This window comes from Sinocyclocheilus grahami, unplaced genomic scaffold, assembly GCF_001515645.1.
Source record: "Sinocyclocheilus grahami isolate Dianchi unplaced genomic scaffold, SAMN03320097.WGS_v1.1 scaffold293.1, whole genome shotgun sequence".
Classification (NCBI taxonomy): Eukaryota; Metazoa; Chordata; class Actinopteri; order Cypriniformes; family Cyprinidae; genus Sinocyclocheilus; species Sinocyclocheilus grahami.
In genome coordinates this window covers 37,435-57,697 of record NW_015505472.1, presented here as the reverse complement: position 1 = coordinate 57,697, position 20,263 = coordinate 37,435, and the positions used below count along the sequence as shown (strand labels likewise).

The 20,263-nt window shown below is 37.7% G+C and overlaps 1 protein-coding gene and 1 long non-coding RNA gene across 2 annotated transcripts in view; one reads left to right on the top strand and one right to left on the bottom strand.

Annotated features, from left to right (window-relative positions):
- The first annotated feature begins 1,541 nt into the window (after positions 1-1,541).
- On the top strand, positions 1,542-10,857 carry LOC107600857 (uncharacterized). The gene is made up of 3 exons (XR_001610850.1): positions 1,542-1,576; positions 8,172-8,354; positions 10,490-10,857. It is a non-coding gene; the product is annotated as an uncharacterized lncRNA (long non-coding RNA).
- Positions 10,858-14,831: 3,974 nt separating this feature from the next.
- rps6ka5 (ribosomal protein S6 kinase, polypeptide 5) overlaps positions 14,832-20,263 on the bottom strand; it is a 35,670-nt gene continuing 30,238 nt past the window's right edge. Inside the window, exons 13-17 of the mRNA XM_016292824.1 lie at positions 19,679-19,849; positions 19,166-19,357; positions 16,074-16,233; positions 15,811-15,974; positions 14,832-15,495 (exon numbers count right to left, since the gene is read on the bottom strand). Of these exons, the coding sequence (XP_016148310.1) occupies positions 15,208-15,495; positions 15,811-15,974; positions 16,074-16,233; positions 19,166-19,357; positions 19,679-19,849 (975 nt within the window). The 3' untranslated portion in view covers positions 14,832-15,207. The remainder of the gene's footprint in view (positions 15,496-15,810; positions 15,975-16,073; positions 16,234-19,165; positions 19,358-19,678; positions 19,850-20,263) is intronic.

The following is a 20,263-nucleotide window of genomic DNA, read 5'->3' as shown; positions in this document are numbered from 1 at the left end:
TTAAGACGAGGGAATACATTAATACACGACGGCCACAATAACAAAATTGATTGAACAAATTATTATAGCATGGCCACAATATAATAAGTCATGAGATGTCGCATGTTCATTATGATGTCACTATAACTTTGTTTATATATATATATATGTTCATAATGCCAGCAGTTAATCTCCCAGAGGTGAGCTAGGATCAAATACACGAGCAGAACATTAAATAATTCCTGTGAGACACACACGCAGAAAGTCTGTCCCTCCCACTGTGTTTCCTTTGTGTTGGCCATTGTAACAGTTTTGTCCGGACATATGGAGTGGTTTAGGCTGCTGGGACCCCCAACGGCTCTGGCTTTGTGCCAGGGTCACAAAGGTTGCTGGGATTGTGTTCCAAGCTAATTCCCCCTTTCACTGACTCCAGATCAGAGTCTATAATGATCTGGGCGGTGCTGTACTGGGGTTAGAGTATGGCTGTGACACCCACAGGGTGGGAAGGGAGAGAGCGAGAGAGCGAAAGAGAGAGATGGACCCCCACGAGGGTAACATTCTTGTGTTTTGCGCTTGCCATCTCCAGACTCTCTTTTTAACTTGTAGTATCAATGGCCGGGACACACACACTCACTCCCACTGTTATAGCCACACACACACAAATCGTTTTCCACCTCATTTCCCAATTGCAGCCTGAGCAAACATTATAAAGAGGGAAGAGTGTGGGCACTGAAGAGAGCTAGTGTAATTGTAACAATAATGAAAGAGTTGTGAAGAGAGGCTCTTACTTCCTATGGCCCCTGCATACATCCTCATCTCCACACACTCACACACAGGGCTGTAGCCATCATTCTGACTGTGGATGGACGTGTCCTCTCAGCATTTGGACATTTCTACAGTTTCATGCTAGAAATTCAATATGGTGCCTATGTGAAACATTAAATCAGAATTGACCCTGTTTGTTTTCTTACTATGTATGTTATATCAGTATGCAGTGTCAAAGGAATGATGTATGTAGAATAAAAAAATATTTATAAACTTTCAGCCAGAATAGCTTTTCCGCCTCTGAAACGACTTTTCATTTCTGCTGACATCACCATGCCCACCAAAAATCCACCATCATTTGTTTTTCTTTTCTTTCATGTTTCGTCACATTACAGAAGTAAAATAGGTTGTGAATGCTGTTCTTTGTTCGTCTTTAAAAGTGCAAATTTTTCACTTTACTGAAATTATTAGTACTAATTGACAAATATGTCAACATTGCAAATCAATCAACAATTGCACTCTCATGACAGGAAGTCTCAGTGGCCTTAAAAGGCTTTGTTTTGTTTTACTTTTTTTTGTCACCTCTCGGTGGCAGCCATGTTGAGATCACATGACTAGCCAAATAGTACTCTATCTCTAAACACCCTATACATTTTGTGGACTTTAAAAAAATTATCATGTGACAAACATAATGTGAAAAGTATATTAGTAAATACTTGCGTAATGCTGCATCCACACCAATAGGTGTCAGTATAAATTTCAAGAACCCTATCAGCCGGTGGAACAACAGAAAAAAAAACTAAGGCTGCATCCAAAATCGCATACTTTCTGAGTAAGTACTTCTTTTGAATAGGTATTTTTTTCTCGACCATTAAAAAAGTGTCATGTTGTCATTATCAAGTGACTTTTGGCATCAGAGTTACCACTACCATTCACAACTCCTCTCCCAAAGAACTTGTGCATGGCATGGGCTACTAAAGTGCCTCATGGGATATAAAAGTGTCTATTGAATTCTCAATTCAGAATCACACAGGAAGTAGTAGGTCATCCGGGTACTTTTTGCCTATAGTTTTATGAATATTGTGAATTCGGACATACGACTTTTTCACATACTGTTTTACCAGGAAAGTAGGCATATTCAGATGCAGCCTAATTGAATGTGTTTTCTTCCATTTTACAAAACACATATCTACATGTGAAATTATAATCAATTATGTACAGAATTGAACAAAACAGCAACTTCATGTTCCTGTTGTGATGATAATAGCCCATAGATCATGTTAAACAAATACATAGCCGATACAAGTGACAATACAGAGTTCACAAATCACTGTTTTATTGATTGCTGTGCCATTCACTATATGACTGGACATCCCTTAAAGCCAAAGAAAGAGAGTTTAGCAAAAGCGGCACGAGGCGCATTGAGCCATTAACCTTCAGCTGGAGTATTGTGGCCATCTCTAACTCTGATGAGCAGAAGTAAATGGAGATATTTCCGCCGCTGATATCACAAAGGCATTCTGACAGATATGCACATATTCGCTACAATATCCACGAGTGTTCTCCACTCGGCGAGAGCTCGCGCAATCACTCACAGAGACACTTATAGTCTGCATGGGAGCGGGGCTGAGTGACTGAGAGAATGAGGGCTAAATTAAGAGCTCTCTCTATTTGCTATTGTTAAAACAGCATTCTGCTGATGAGCTCAACTCGCACGCTTTTAAAAAATGGTACTTTTCGGTGTTTTGTTTTTCGATATTATAGATTCATATTGACATCTTTGCTTTTTTACCACGCCGCTCTCTGTCTCTATCGCTGACTGTCATTCAAATTCATGTTCTCAAGGACCCAGTGCACACAAGGCCTAGGGAATAATAGGCAAACCCATTTATCGGCTGCCTTTGTTTTTTTATTCCTCTTTCCCCCCTTTGGGAAATTCTGAGAGGCCATGTTCCGTGTAAGATGGCAGCTGTCTCCTGACCATTAGCATTGCAAATGAGGTCAGAAGAGAGAGACCCTCAACCCAGCATTTAGGGGCCAGAGACTGGGTCTCAACAAGCCCCACAGACAGGCGTTGAGCGCCGTCCAGTTTTGTCAAAATGAAGGGTGACTGTTCAAGAGAGTAATTGGTAATTTGCAAAAAGTGTGCGGCGTTTATTACATGATGCAAAAGGGGTCTGAACAGAAATGAACAGTAAACGGAACTTCGGCAGTGTGTTGTTTCATTTTTGGTGTTTTCTGATTTTGTGGAAGTGTTTGTGAACAAAATAAATTGTGCTGTGATGTGCATGGTGTGCACAATCTGTTCAAGATGTGTTATTTTGTGTTCCTGTCTGTAAAAAACATAATGTACTACAGTACAGCACATTTTATGTTTCCATTGAAAAAATAAGCTTGTTGTGCGAGGCTCGTACGTTTTGAAAAAAATATATAGTATAGTGGCGCAATTGTTCTCTCAAAGGTTGCACAGACCTCAACGGCCAGCATAGCAACTCACAGGTGATTGTTCTCCGAACCCTCAGCAAGCACTATTGTCATGGTAACCGGAAAGTACTTCAGATCACAGAGGGCACAGACACACACAACCACACACACATCGCTGTCACACTCACACACGCAGTCACAATAAACAAACTCCAGCGAAGTTTGGTGAGCCCCAAACACTCTTACTAATCAATGTTGATTAACTTTCCCTCTTGATGATACTTAATAGTTCGCCCAAAAATGAAAAGTCTGTCATCATTTATTCACCCACATATCATTCCAAACCTGTATGCAAGAAGATATTTTGAAGAATGTAGATAAGCAGTTTCGGTTCCCATTGACTTCCATTGTATTTTTTTGCCCACACTCTTAAAAATAAAGGTGCTTCACGATGCCATAGAAGAACCTTTTTGTCTAAATAGTTCCATAAAGAACCTTCACAAAAGGCTCTTTGTGGCAAAAGAAGATTCTTCAGATTTTAAAAAGTTAAGAAAGACATGGTTCTTTAAAGAACCTTAGACCGAATGGTTCTTTGTGGAACCAAGAATGGTTCTTCTATGGCATCGCTGTGAAGAACCTTTTGAAGCACCTTTATTTTTAAGAGTGCATGCACTAGAAGTCAACGGGAACCGAAACTATTTAGTTAACAGCGTTCTTCAACATGTCTTCTTTTGTGTTCCACAAATGAAAGAAAGCCATACAGGTTTGGAACAACAACAAAATTTTACATTTTGGATGGACTATCCCTTTAAGGCTCTTTTAAGGCAGAGTTGTTGCATAAAAGGTTCTAGTAAAGACTGACTTGTACTTTTTGTACAAGCCATTGTCAAATGCACACTTTAATAATCTATAATAATATTTTTAGATTTGGCTGTCACGTCCTCCAGGGGCCCAAACTCCTTAAAACAACACCAGAGTCCACACAAATGACTTTCATTCAAATTCATGGCATGGATCAGTGAAATTGTTGACCTCAAATTACATGGCTAATATATTCCAATTGGGTAGACACTAAAATCCACATGCACAGAGACATAAAGAGAAGCTGAAAGCACAACAGGTTTACACTGCTGTCCTCACTGATGCTGTAACACCAACTCATAAAAGAGCAATGGGCTAATTCTGATTAAATGCATCGCTTTTTATGTGAATATTTATCTGTAGTAAAGAAAATGAAAGCAATGTGAAACTTTTTAGATATTTTGCTGTGTGTCTGCATGAGTGCAGGCTTTGTGTTGAGTCACAGGAAGCACAGGGAGGTTGTTGTGGTGACCAGGTCTGGGTTGGCTTTGTCTGTCTAGCTTTCCATCAACAGCATGATGGATCTGTAGGGTGGACAGAGGAGACAGACTCAAACAATCTACAAACTTCACTTTCTTCATGAGCGAGATTCACGTATTCACATTTTACTGCTTTCTGGAATCCTAATGTCCATATTTTATATATATGCATACACATACACATATATATATATATATATATATACACAGTATATATACACACACACGTACGTATGTATATTTATTTATACAGAAGTTTGGAGTCTGTAAGGTTTTTTTATTGTTTTTGAAAAAAGTATCTTATGCTGCATCCAAAGCTGCATTTATTTGATCAGAAATACAGTCAAAACAGTAATATTGTGAAATGTTACTGCAATTTAAAATAACTGTTTTCTACTTGAACATAATTTAAATGTAATTTATTCATGTGATGGCAAAGCTGAATTTTCAGCAATCTCCAGTCTTCAGTGTCACATGATCCTTCATAAATCATCTATATGCTGATTTGCTGCTCAAGAAACATTTCTTTTTATTCTCAATGTTGAAAACAGCTGTGCTGCGTTTTTTTCAGGATGATTTCATGAATAGAATTTAAACTGATATCCGTGTCCTTTTAATGAATTTGTTTTAAAAGTAGCCAAGTAATAAGTGGGAAAATGTAGTCAGCAGGTCATTCTCATAAAATAAAGGATTTAGGATGATGAAAATGATGTAAGAATATAAGAAAATGTCCAATTTGCATGTGCTGTGAAACTTACATGGTAGATATTCTTCAAAGAATACCATGGTATTACTAGCCCTCAAATGAATAAAAGGAAAAAAAATGTATCTTATATGTAAGTATATGAACAATAATCACTGATATGATTTCTTATGCAATTCCTTTCAGGCATGGCTCTGCTAGACTGAATGATTTCAAGTTAGTTTCAAAATTAGTTCATTAGTTTCAAAATGCAAACCAATATTGCATATATTTTGTTAGCAGCTGTGAGAAAAGTGGAATTGTGTATCGTTAACTATCATAAAAATCTCCAACAGAGTTGGCAGTGGTGTCACAAATCTTTGATATTTTCCCTTACATTGGTAAAAGGTCACTAAATGCGTAGTCCTCTATTTCTATGAGTTCAAACTCTTGCTGAGCGACGTTTCATCTCACTCCTCACCCTGCGACCCACAGACGTGGTCTTAAAGTTAGTGTGTGTTTGTGTTTGAGGGGTTGCCAAGGGGACAGCTGGGTGTGGGAAGCTAGAGCAAATATGGAGAGGCCTGGATGGTGACTCTGACCGACTCACAAGGAGACAATAGAGGCTCCCGTCGGAGCTAATGGGGACACATGTAACAGGATTACAGCTCTGGACACTGATGGTGAAGGTTGGGGAGGGGGGAGACCACATTGGTAGCTACTGCACTCCTACAAACCTCCCCTCATCTGTCCCTCCTGCCGTACCCTGAGAACATCCCACTCAATCACATCCCACTGACACACTCAACCACAGCAGGCCTATTCAGAGCCTCCAGGAGCACTCCAACCTGAACGGGCCTTTCCCACATCCCACTCCACGCAAACCTCTGCTGCTTCTTTTCAAATCACAGTCACCGTTCACACGCAGGTTTCTCTCTCTTTTTTTTTAAAGTGGATAGTCAAAACTTGTGAATATGGAAAAAGGCAAGCATCACTAGGGTTAGGGATTTGAACAAGATAGAAAATACCAAAAATGGGACATTTTGCCTGGTACAGTGTATAGTATACAGTGTATTGAAGTATGATAGATAAATATAGTTATTGGTCCGGATCTACTACTTTACTTAAAACTACATTTACAAATTTTATTCTTACGTACAGAGACTTGAATACACCTCTTCCGTGATATGTTTTCCATTTCTGAATTGCATTAAGTAAAAATATCAGTTACTGATCAAGTTTAGGGTTGGTGAGATTTTTTGGAAAAAAACCTCTAATGCTCACCAAGGTGCATTTATTTAATGAAAGATACAGTAATAATGTGAAATATTATTACACTTGAACTGTTTTCTGTTTTAATATATTTTAAAGTATAATACATTCCTGTGATGGCAATGCTACATTTTCTGCATCATTCAGTGTCACATGATCCTTCGGAAATCGTTCGAATATGTGACCCTGGACCACAAAACCAGTCATAAGGGTAAATTTCTCGAAATTGAGATTTATAATTCATCTGAAAGCTGAATAAATAAGCTTTCCATTGATGTATGGTTTGTTAGGATAGGACAATATCTGGCTGAGATACAACTATTTGAATATCTGGAATCTGAGGGTGCAAAAAAAATCTAAATATTGAGAAAATCACCTTTAAATTTGTCCAAATGAAGTTCTTAGCAATGCATATTACTAATCAAAAATTAAGTTTTGATATATTTACGGTAGGAAATTTACAAAATATCTTCATGGAACATAATCTTTATTTAATATCCTAATGATTTTTGGCATAAAAGAAAAATCGATAATTTTGACCCATACAGTGTATTTTTGGCTATTGTTACAAATATACCCAAGCGACTTAAGACTGGTTTTGTGGTCCAGGGTCACATATGCTGATCTGGTACTCAAGAAACATTTCTTATTATTATCAATGTTTAAAACAGTAGTGCAGCTTCATGTTTTTATAATGTAATAGAATATAAAATAATTTTAGAAGTATTTATTTGAAATATATATCTTTTGAAACATAAATTCCTCTAAATCACTTTTGAATGATTTAATAGGCTACAACCTCGCTGAATAAAGTATTAATTTCTTTCAAAAAAATCTTACTGGCCCAATGAACGGTAGCGTATATGCAGATATCATAATGTAGAAAAAATGTTTCATTAAAAGGTTGAAATTCATGAAAAGAAAACCTTTTTGACTAGTTTGGCATAATATTTGATCATTATAAAAAAAAAACACAAGGAAGCAATTTTGTTGAAATATTCCAAACATTTGAAAAACATTTGTCAGCCAAATTAAAGTCATGTGGTGCGACCAACATGCATAAGCATATAGGAACCATTTAAAATTTTGGTTAAAAATTGCATATTTGATTTTTTATTATTCTGTGGTGTTTTTCACAACCACAAAAAACTTTAAGAGTGTATTTCTACGAACTTGGCACGTAGATTAGATCCTCAAAAGATTTTTTTTGAGGATCTAATAAGACTCTTTTTTGTTATTGACTTATTCCCATCTGATACTATCACTGTACCATGGTACTGTCACGGTATATTTGGTATGGGAGAACCCTTCTAAGTGTGTGTACTTATTTTCACCTGACAAAGCATTTTTTGGAGGGTGGGGGTGGAAATCATAGAAACTTAGGCTTGAGCTAGTAAGTAACCTCTCAGAACACCCTAACAATCGCAGTAAGAAACCATTTAGAACACCTTAGCAACCACTCAGCAACGTCCTAGCAACCATCCACAACACCATAGTATTGTGCCATTGACTTTTGCACTTGCCAGCACCGCTTCCATTTTTTTTTCTCCAGAAAATGTAAATATCTAGTTGACATTTATGATTGAGTAGGAGGTCCAGGCTAAGCTGCGAGGCAGTCTTTCCTCTCCTTTTACTCCCGCAGCCAAATTCCTACACTCCTTCCAAGACACCCAGTCAATTAATAAGACATCGTCTCCTCCCCTTTGCAGCCCCCTGCACAAGAGGCCACCCAGGAGCGAGCATCCCCGTCTCTAAAGCAGCTTCTCTGGTGGCCCAGTGGAATGCCGGGCAAACAGGAGGGAAGGGCCCCGGGACCGAGCTGGAGAAGAAAAGAAAAGTCCCATCATTGCTCGCCAGGGCAGCCTGGTCAAAATTTGGAGACAATAGGAGATGTAGGTCCCGTGCATAATTCCTGTATTTCCCGCCAGTGACACTTCAACACCTCTCACTTTAAGACCCCAAGCCCTTTCTGCTTTCTGTCCTGTTCATTGCGTTTTGGAGCTTGTAACTCAGATACAGCCATCTGTGCTCAAATCAACACTTCAAATGATGGATCTCTGCTTCACTGCTTTGAATCTAGTAACTTTAGTGAAATCTATTTGGTTATATAATCTTGACTTTTTGTTCACGAGTTACTTGTTGTAAGAAAGACTCCTAATGGCAGGTTCTGATGCTTTGACACATATTTTGATGTACATTATGACAACCATTAATATACACTCTGTCATGGCTTAATGAGTTTATCATAACATGTTCAAGTTCCCCAAAAGTCAGACTATCTCTACCTCAAAACTTTTCCTGCTCAGACATGCAAGAAATATGATAATAATAATAAAATACATAAATAGCAAAAACATTTAATATTTCACTTTTTTCTGACAAATGTAATTATTATTACTGTTATTATTGTGGTGGTGTCTTTTGAAAGATACAATATTTTTTAAAAAGCCATTAAAAAAAGAAAGCCATAAAATTAGCCTGATTGTCATTTTGTAAAAATAAATCAAACATTACAATCAAAGGCTTAATATATTCATGGACTTCCAACTGAGCTCTGTAAGATTTTTTTTTTCTTTCTTTTTTTAATAAATGAAGAAGATATGGATAAAACATTATTGTAGCCACTGAGAACATAATATAAGCTAAAAACAGAAAGATGTTTTTGTTCTTACCAAAACAGCAGAATAAATGCACACAACACACGAGCATTTTTGTGAATTTAGAGGGTTTATTCCATTTGTGACTATTTAAATTATATTACTCTTGTTCAATAAGATATGTATTCAAAACTTCAAAGCCCTTATTTTTTTTAATTAACACCTCAAACATATTTTGAATTACAAAACAAATGGGGAAACAGCTGCTAACAAGACCAGAGTTGATTCAACTCATCTGAGACTAAAACACTCATGCAAGACACTCCAATTCGCATTTGTATCAACACAATGGACTGATATTTCAAAAGAATATAATCTTGAAAACAAGGACACGCCAACCGGGTTCAGTGTCATGTGTGGTGAAGTATATGGCTTAGCACTTACAAAATACATACATAGCATTCAAACGCACTATAAATAGGACTTTATTTTGGTGCTTTTATCCGTTATATGTTTAATAATAATTCAATTTAAATAAATTAATATGAGGAAAAACTCTAGCCCAGCTAGATAATTTTTTATGATAAGATATTCAGGTCTTCGTGTAATGGCTACATATTAAACATCTAGTGCACAGTAAAGACTAATACAGAGTCTAGAGACAGGAAAGCTCTTATATACATCCCATAATCAAGTTTCACTAGTTGAAATGACCATGAACACAAACATAAAACTGTGTAAACAGCACCCCTTGGTGGCAGCGTTTGGTTGCACACTAGGAGGAAGAGAGTCTGTGAAAGTTCACAAATCCCTTTAAATCCATTTACTCAAAACTCCCTTTGCAATTTAATGCAACATGTGCTGGGCCAACTGCACAACAAAATGCAAAAATAGATATTTCAAAACTAAGCGGCTTTGCAAAACATTTCAATTTTAGATGTTTTTAGATCATCACAATCAACATCTGAATTTGCTGAAACACCACACATATATTATTGGCAGTTACACTATCAAATCCCCTAAGCCCATGAACAGTAGAAGCACGTAATATGACATACATTTTGCATTACGCTTTTTTGGTGGCTTTGTGGAAAGTGCCATGAAGGTCCATTTCTATGGCAGACGGGAGGAAAAATATCTAATGAAATCTAGCACATCAATTGTGCTAGTAATCTATGCTTCTTAATATGACTCTTATAACATACAGAATTACATTTATAAATGTGTTTCACAGCAGGTAATGCTGGAAAACAGAAGCACATGGACAAAAGCCTAACCAAATCAACAGATTTTTTACGACTTCACAACAAAGAAAGTTAAAGCTTGGTGTTTGTTGAAATTTTACATTAAGTGTCACTGCTACAAATAACGACTTTGGTCAAATAAAACAGATATGTCATTTATTCATTTGTAACCCCCCCTTTCTATAGATTCAGGCTGAGCGGAGACTGTGGCATTCAAGGCATCGCATGCACAGGTGCTTTCGGAAAGGAAACAGGTCAGAGAGGGAGACACTCGCATCAAAACAATGTACAGAGTCTGTTTTCATGTTACGGATTCCATTTAAAACTGTCAAAAGTTTGTTTTACAACACTGTATAAATATTCAATGCAACATCAAGGTTTTAGAATAAAAGCTTTGTGTCAGGGACAACAAACTTCACAAAATGATTGTTTGTCCAGTCACATTAGCCAAAAGCGGAATTACAGGCATACAGCCAATAAGGATGGCTATATTCAAGTTTGGGGTTAGTGACATTTTTATGTGAAATATGTTACATATTCTGATTTGCTGCTCAAGAAACATTTACTATTACTATCAGTGTTGAGATAGGTTGTGCTGCTTAATATTTTTGTGAAAACTGTGATATATATATCTTACTGACCTTAAATGGTAGTGTATGTTGACCAGTAAAAAGTTGTAGTTGGGCAGCTGGAATGATATTTCTAGCACTGATATTGGTGCTCTGCAGTGTGATGTGCTACACATAATCTAAAACTATTTTAAACAACATTGTTTCTTAAAAATCATAATTGCATGCTGTTTTAAACTTAATTGAGAGAATTGTGTCATTTTTAAATATTAATTTGCAGTACAACTGAAGTGAACAGGGAAACAAAATCTAAAATTTGATATAATTAATATATAATATATAATACAGTGGTTCTCAAGATTTTTGACTCCAAGACCCAAATATCCACAACAACTTAAGGCCCCATGACCTTTCAGATGTTCATGATTGATCAAGGAAAAAATAAAATGTAAATATATTTTTACTAAATTTTTTATCTGATAAAATAATGTGAATTTTATTATTAAAATACCCAAGGAGTTTTAAAATTGTATTAATTTACATGAATTTTCCACATCTAAAACCTACACTTTAAAATTAGGATTCCTAATATGCATGTTTTTGAAGACAGTGGGAACCCTGGTTCCCCATTAAAATAAAATAAAAATATATACTTTTTTTCATTTTGGTTTATTTTAATGCTTGGTTTGTCTTGTTATAAATAATTTGTCTTGTTTTAATATTAAGCCATCTTGAGGCTCAGTTGGAATTCTTCTGAGACCGCCTGATTGAGAACCACTGATATACATACACAAATTACATTTGAACCTAAAATCTTGATGCTGAAAAAAACAAAAGTTCTTGACCATGTTATTTGTCAACTACCCCTAGCCACTTTTTTAGTCAATGCAAAAATTACAGGCTGCTTGCCTTTTTTAAGTGTCAAATGACAGTTTTGAACTTTCAAAGTTTGACTTTAACATCTAAAGCATAGCCACCTTTAAAACAAGGCAAATCTACTAAAGATATCATGAAACAGAAAGGGAACAAGTTTCCATGCAATTAAACAAATAATAGGGATAATTCACTCAAAAATCTAAATTCTGCCATCATATACTCCCCCTCCACTTGTTCCAAACCTGTATGAGTTTATTTGTCCTGTTGAACACAAAAGAAGATGTTTTGAAGAATGTGTTTAACCAAACAGTTGACGGCGGTAGCCATTGACTTTCATAGTAACTTTTTTCCATACTGTGGAAGTCAATGGCTACCATCAACTGCTTGGTTCCCAACATTCTTCAAAATATCTTCTTTTACACTCAATGAAAAAAAGACAACTTGAGGTTTGGAACAACTTGAGGGTGAGTAAATGACAGACTTAATGGATGGGCAGACAACACGATTTACAAGTACTAAAATAGGGTGCACAGATCAAAGGAGAGCGTTCAGTTTAAGGGCCGATGCTCACTACGCTTCTATAAATGCTAAAACGTGAAAACCCACGTCTGGCCCTTAATCTCTTAACAGCTAAAACAAGAGGAAAAACCCCTAAAAACATATCAAACCATAAAATAAGCTCCATGTTTGTGTGATTAGACGCAGGGAGCCAGTGGGACAAACAGCAGCGAGGCAAACCATCTAATAAAGCCTCACTCCCAGAGGAGAGTTCAATGTAGGACTCTCTCTGCCTCCCCTCATTCCCGTTCTATTAATACACCCAAACAAAAGGAGCCAGTAATGAGGGAGCTTCAGGGAGAACGGTGATGGGGAAGAGGCCGAACGCAGCAGCTTTCAGCCACATGAAAGTGAGCCGAGCTCCAACTGTTCTTATTGCTCTTGTCCTTTGCCCGGGTTTGAGTGGGCAGGAGCACCAGTTTATGTGTGTTTGAGTGTGTGCGTTCCAGCATGCATACCCGCCGCTGGGTCCCAATCCAGCCCTCGCCATTTAAAAGCTCAATGATGGGATGTCTCGTCTTGGTTAGTGCCCAGGAAGTGGAATGCATGATTTACTTGGAGACCAGAACCTTGCGTCTGTCCCTAAAAATGGCAGTTACGTTTGCCCTGATGAGGCACTGCTTATACTCACTATTTTCTAATGCATAAAGATCTTTCAGGATACGAACAGAAACATAAGAATGAAGAAAATAACTTTGCATAGCAATGTAGAGTTCAAGTGCCTTTCAAATAGTTTTGTAGAGCTTGCAAGATATGAATGACACCATGTCAAACATCCTAGCAAAATGCTTTGAATAATACAGATGGCCGTTTAGGCCAAAGAGAAAATCATTCCTTTCAACTGTAAACATGCCTCCACCAGCTAGAAAACACAAACACCGAGAACCACATATTCAGCTCAGCAGTGTTGTACACTCTTAAAATTAAAGGTTCTTTATTGGCATCAATGGTTCACTGAAGAACCTTTAACAACCATGGAACCTTTGCATTCTAAAATTCTTTATAGAGGAAAAAGGTTCTTCAGACTTGTTATTTTAGCAACTGTTCACTGAAAGGTTCTTTGGAGAATCCAAAATGGTTCGTCTATGGCATGGCCTTTTTATTTTCAAGAGTGTAGTACTCAAGTCCAGACAAGACTGGATTTGGACTCAAGAGTCCAGGCTGAGTCCAAATGCTCCTGACAATATGGTAGACTCCGACTTGAGTTCTGCAACGCTGCACCTTAGTGTCACAAAACCACCAAGGCTTGTGAAACAGATAATACTGAGAAGAAAATATGCAAGCACATCGGTTTTTAACACCACAGACTCTGCCGCAGCAAGTCTTAAAGCATAATGCATCTAACACCGGGCCAAAAACACAACATGCCACCATCAAACAGGAAACCACAGATGTCTTTTAGCTGGCGTATCACTTCATTTCAGGCTAAAATGCGGCCCTGCAGTCATGTTTATCTTCTGTAAGATAAGCGTGTCATTAGGCTTTGCAGACGCTTAAAGTCAGCATGAATCAAAACCCAATTTCTTCCTCTCATATGAGGCATTCTTGGATGCAGATTGGATCATTAAAAAGAGTAGGCAGCACTACATTGAATGTGAGCCAGATTGAATGCGAGTTTGCTAAAACTATGGCAAAAGGGCCATTTAGCTACAGGGTAGCGTTATCCAATTGCCTGAGAGGCCTTTGTGATGCCACAGGAAAAAGAAAGTCATTGCAGAGGAAGAAAGAGTCATTACATTTTGGTTTGTGCCAAGTTTACAAAAGAATCTGGTGCATTAAAATTAAAAAATTAGTCAAATTTGATTGCATGTTGAGTTTAAGCAGATTCAATCCCCGTTTAAACTTATACTCGGCCATAAAACCTTGAGTGACGAAGTGTCCGAGTAAAACAACATCCAAAGCAACACCTCAATTTCAGCGATAAACCAAAAAATGTCGATTGTCCACTATCAATATTGTAGCAATGCACAAAGTAATGCTCACAGAGAAGTCACTTTCAAACCAAGCAGCTTCTTGTTGGTCAATGTAACAAATTTGTGTGAAAAAACTGAACCTGATGCAAAATCTGCGTGGGGAAATCTTTCGCTCCTATGCAAAATTTCTAATTGTGACATAACTAGATTTCGCCCCCAAAAATTCTAAGAGCAAAGGTAAATGTGACCGCACCTTCAATTCTTAAAAAATGAGTTCAAGTTTAAATAAACAAATAAATAACCTGAGGAAAGGATCTCAACAGAAAATTCAAATAACAGGTCAATATGAAACAAACCGTCTTTTTTACCTTGCAAAGGGTAATTAACGAGTTTTACAATGAAATGTTCACACGGAAACTATTACACCTAATTGTTGCTACTTCAGTAAAATCTTTTGGAAGAAGCCAAAGATTTAAGTTAGATATGTGAATCAATACCACAAAGCTCCCAGCACAAATGGAGCTGTCATTTAAAAAAAAAAATGTATATACTGAATTCTATGATATACCAAATTTGAGAGAAGTCTGTATAAACAATAAATGTCCTCTTAAATAAATTATATTTATATTCTTTTAAAATACATATCCCTTTCCTTTTTTGCCTGAAGCAAAGTGCCTGGTCTGTCAGGACACTGCAGAAGCAGACTTTCCTTTTCTCCATCAGTGGAAGGATTTGTTGCTCCTCAAAGTGAAGTTCTCCCTCTTGTTTGAGACACTGGACTGGATGCAGTGAGTTTTAGCCATGCGGGACTAGAACCAGAAGTTCACTCAAGCTCTGTCTTCAATGCTCATGGTGTGCATCTATTGCTAGTGGTGGATTTGAGTTGGTCCCCGCATGCAAATTCTGGAGTTGTACACCTTGCCAGAGCGTGAGGAGAACGAATGGTGGGAGAATTACGTAACCTATCCTGTTGTTTGTTTCTCAGAAATCACTCTGTAATGGTGAAGGCAGGCTGGGGCTCGCTCTGTGAGGGCTCATCGTCAGGGCCCAGAGTGAGAGGTGTGCTCACGGAGGCCTGGGGGATAATGGCTGTCTCTCCGCCTGGAGGCGTCTTATCCTGAGACTGGGAGGAAGAGGATGATGAGTGCGTGCTCTCACTGGAGCTGCTGCGGGTGTCTGTGCTAGTGCTGGTCTTCTTCATCTTCCTGCGTTTGGCCAAAGGAGCCTTGTCAACCGTCTGGAGTTGGAAGCCTTCCCGCTTACACTTATTAAAGGCCTGAGGAAGACATAACAGTATTACACAATAAAACAAGAGATATACAAAATATTGGGGACCACATCAGTGTTTGCCAATATTACAGTTACAGAAAGCTTAATATATTATGCATAATAATAATAACAATAATAAATGTAATGTAAAATAAAAAAAATTTTTCCTAAATACTTGATTTATTTTCTTTTTTTATTTAATTAAATATGACAATAGTACTTTTAATCAGCAATAATAACAACAACAACAAATCATGCAGTCATGTTATGTTGTAATTTTTATTTTCTAGCATCCATCCTTCTATTTTTTTCACTTTCTTACATTGAAGGTGGCTTTGACACAGGTGTGCACTGATTTGGTAGAAGATCCCAGGATGTCAGGGGTCATAAGCGGGTTGGAGGAGAGCTGACTGTCATCCTGCAGCCAGGCATTATAACGTAGGCCACACATTTTTATCCGTTTGTCAGGGTCCACCGTCAGCAGCTCTGAACCATGAGTAGGTCAGACACATTTTAGTTTTAACAAATTCATTCCCATTTAAAACACTGCAAAATGGTCTCTAAACATCTTCAGCTGTGTCTCACCTTGTATCAGATCCTTAGCATGACTGGACACATTCCTCCAGGCTTCCCCTTCGAAAGAGAAGTCTCCTTGTTTGATCTTCCTCATAATCTCTTCTGCACTGGTGTGCATTATACTCTTCCCCTGGCACTGAAATGGGACCTGGCCAGATAGCATGGTGTACTACAACAAAATAAAGCACACAAGAGCACCTTAATGCAGGGTATCTCAAGGCTCTATCTTAGGACCGATTTATTTTCATCATATTCACTTCTAGGCTTCATTAAAAAAAAAAAAAACTGAAATATACCTTCACTGCCATGCTAATGATACAGAGCTACCTTTCGATTTAAAGTCAACATGAAATAAAAATTGGACAGTGCACATTGATAAACATTACTGTAAATATGCAAAAATTAGCCAAAGGATATTTTTCATCTGTAGTCCCTGGACAGAATGTTACAGTATCACCCTAGAAACAAAATATGATATCTAAATTATACATCATTGTCATTTCTCAACCAACAGCTTAAAGGGTTAGTTCACCCAAAAATGAAAATACTGTCATTAATTACTCCCCCTCATGTCGTTTCAAATCCGTAAGACCTTCGTTCATCTTCGGAACACAAATTAAGATATTTTTAATGGAATCTGAGAGCTGTCTGACCCTGCACAGACAGCAACCCAACTGAAATGTTCCCAAGTCCAGAAACGTAGCAAGGAGACGCAGCTGACACAGAACAGCACACGCTGTTTACAGGTTCATGCGGAGGAGACGAATTGTTGAATAAAGTCGATTTTTTTTTTTTTGCGCACAAAAAGTATTCTCGTAGCTTCGTATAATTGCGGTTGAACCACTGATGTCACATGGATTATTTTACCGATCTCCTTGCTACGTTTCTGGACTTGGGAACATTTCAGTTGCGTTGCTGTCTATGCAGGGTCAGACAGCTCTCAGATTCCATTCATTTTTGGGTTAACTAACCCTTTAATATGTGATTAACCCAGGCATGGGCAAACTTGGTCCTGGAGGGCCACTGCCGAGTTTAGCTCCAACCCTGATAAAACTCACCTGCTTGTGGCCTTCTAGTAATCCTGAAGACATTGATTAACTTGTTCAGGGGTGTATGAGCATGGTTGAAGCTAAACTCTGCAGGACAGTGGCCTTCCAGGACCGAGTTTGTCCATGCCTGGATTAACCCCTTAAATTTGACAAGTATATTAAAGCTGTTTTGAAGAGTTGACTCTTCTAGCTTAGACCTTTTACCAAACTGAAATCTGTCCTTTATTGTCTTGAACAGGACAATCAGTGAGCTTCTGACTGTTACCAGCAAGAGGGACCATACAGTATTTCTTCTATACTGGACAGAGTACACATTTTTGTTATGCTTTGAAAGCTGTAGATGTATTGGAACATTGTTACTCTGATCTCTGCAGTTTCCATCACACCTACAGGTCTCTTAAATATGCCAACTAGCTGCTCCTTACTCACTCGTGGTGCTTAATGCTGAGTTCATAAAATGACCACAGTCCGTTGAGACCTCATCAATACGTTCAAACTGTGCCTTAAGACTTATTTGCCCTCGCTGGACATTATGACAGTGTAACAGTCATTGTGTGCTGGACAGATGTAATGTGTGTTTTCCATTTGTCTGTGTTTGAGCACAACACACTTTTTTGTTGTTTTTAAATGTGCTATATCAATAAATTATAGATAAGAACACATATTATTGTTATGAAAATTAAATGGAGAAAAAGTGCACAGCTAAATAATCCACACAGCTCTCATCTTTCCCAGTACTGTGGTCTCTCTCCGTGTTGTGCAGAGCTCCAGGGTCTCTCAGCTCACAGCCTGTCAGAAATCATCACATCAAACTCTGCTGTTTTGTTCACCCCCCAGCCAGGTCCTGCTCCCCAAAAGAGTGAGCCAGAAACGGCCCAACATAAATAACTCAGCTATGGACATCTCCCCAGGCTCCACCTCGCTATCTCCACTCATCTTTCTCTCAATGAAGTCCTGGCTGGAAAAATTTCTGCTCAAGGGTAGTCACGAGGACTCCAAAAAGCAATGCTAAGCTGTTTCGGAAAGGCTTCATAGTTTGTTTATTTTGGTTGGTGTTCAAGTGAATAAGTGTCAGAAACAGCAAGACATGGATTCATATCCAAACGGAGTAAATAATATACATGAAGAAGGATAAAAGCTTCTGTATGGATACAAACCAGAATATATTTGGAGAAAGCACTCATACATACATTATTTCCATTAAAAAAAGCCTGAAAAATTAGATATTTCAGTGTGGCAAAGGTGCATTTGGCACTTGCCCCATTCTCTCCTCCATAAAATCAGTTGAACACAACTGCTGTTTCAAACCCTAGTGGGCATCCCTGCAGATTAGTGGTCGACCGATATGGATTTTTATTTTATGGCTGATGCTGTTATCTGGTTGGGTGGCCAATGGCTGATATAAAACCAATATACATTATATGATATCACACTATTTAATTTACAGATAGTAAATAAATTACTAAGTAAATAAATTCATATTTATTTGAAATAATATTTACAAACAGAAGCAAATAATTTGAAAATTAATCAAATAAATCAGAACTTGATAAAAATAAATTTTTAAAATGACCAGATTTATACTTTAGCAATTTCCATCAATTTGTAATCCTATAAATCTGTAAAAAATTAATAGGATAACAGGATTACAGAATCAAGAAGTTGCTATCGCTCTAAAAGAATGGGCGCTCCTGTGAGTCTGCAATCAGGCACTCTTGGTGATGTCAAAATAAAAATCCCACTTCCTTACTGGCCAAAAAAAAAATAAAAACGTCTCTAATTCTGATAATTAAAAAATGCAAACATATATCGGTCACCACTATTGCTGAGAGCTAACTAAAATAGGTTGCTAACTAAAATATTGTTGACCTCATCAACAATAATTTGTAAAGTTCTTCATAGGAAGCAACTTTTAAGTCATTTAGCACTCGCCAGCCATCTTGGTAATGCATAAATATGTGCAATATTGAAAAAAGAAAAAAAAATTACACTTCCTAGTACACATACCTTACATACTGCAGGTATTATGTGCAGTATGAACACTGGCCTTACCAAAATGACTCCTAAACTCCAGAGGTCGCAGGACTCATCATAACCATTGTATTTGAGGATTTCCGGTGCAGCGTACTGAAGAGTGAAACAGGGGGTCTTCAGGAGCTGATTGTCAGGAGGTTTGAGCCGTGCAAAGCCAAAGTCAATAACTTTTATTTCCGAATTCTCAGTGTCGTCAGTGAATAGCAAATTCTATAAAGAGAACAGAGAGATTGAAGAAAAGTCCATTAGACAGTCTGACAAATAAACCAATAAATCCTCATTCGTTTTCCAACACAAATATTTACTAATTCACTGTTCGCCAAATTGAAACAAGCATTATTGAGGAGCATAAACTTAAGTTGGTAGATTTTTCTTGAGTAGGTTTCCTTTTAATTAAGCAAGACTTGTCAACCCTGAGGCCTAACTACTATGTAAAGTACTGCCCAACCTACACTTTGGGGCCTGGAGTGCTGTGACATGTGGGTTGTACATTTGAGATACTGACAGTGGATGTGTTGTGGCATGCTGTACCTCAGGTTTGAGGTCCCTGTGCACCACACCAACGTCATGCATGTGACTGACGGCAGACACCAGTCTGCGCATGATGCGGCTGGCCTCCGTCTCACTGAAGTGCTGCTTCCTTCTGATCCTCTCCAGCAGCTCTCCACCTTGCAGGAGCTCCAGAACAAGATATGTGTGTAGCTACACAAACACACAAACATAAATTCACCATAATAGAGAGCATTGTTATTTTTGTATCATTGATATACTATTATAGGTTTGTTAAAGGGATAGTGCACCCAAAAAAATGTATTCTGTTATTAATTACTCACCCTCATGTCATTCCAAACCCGTAAGACCTTCCTTCATCTTCGGAACACAAATTAAGATATTACTGATGAAATCCGAGAGCTTTCTGACCCTCCATAGACCGCAATGCAACAACCACGTTCAAGGCCCAGAAAGGTAGTAAGGGCATCGTTAAAATAGTCCACATGACAGCAGTGGTTCAACCTTAATTTTATGAAGCTACGAGAATACTTTCTGTGCGCAAAGAAAACGTAAAAAAAAAGTGTGTATATATATATATATATATATATATATATATATATATAT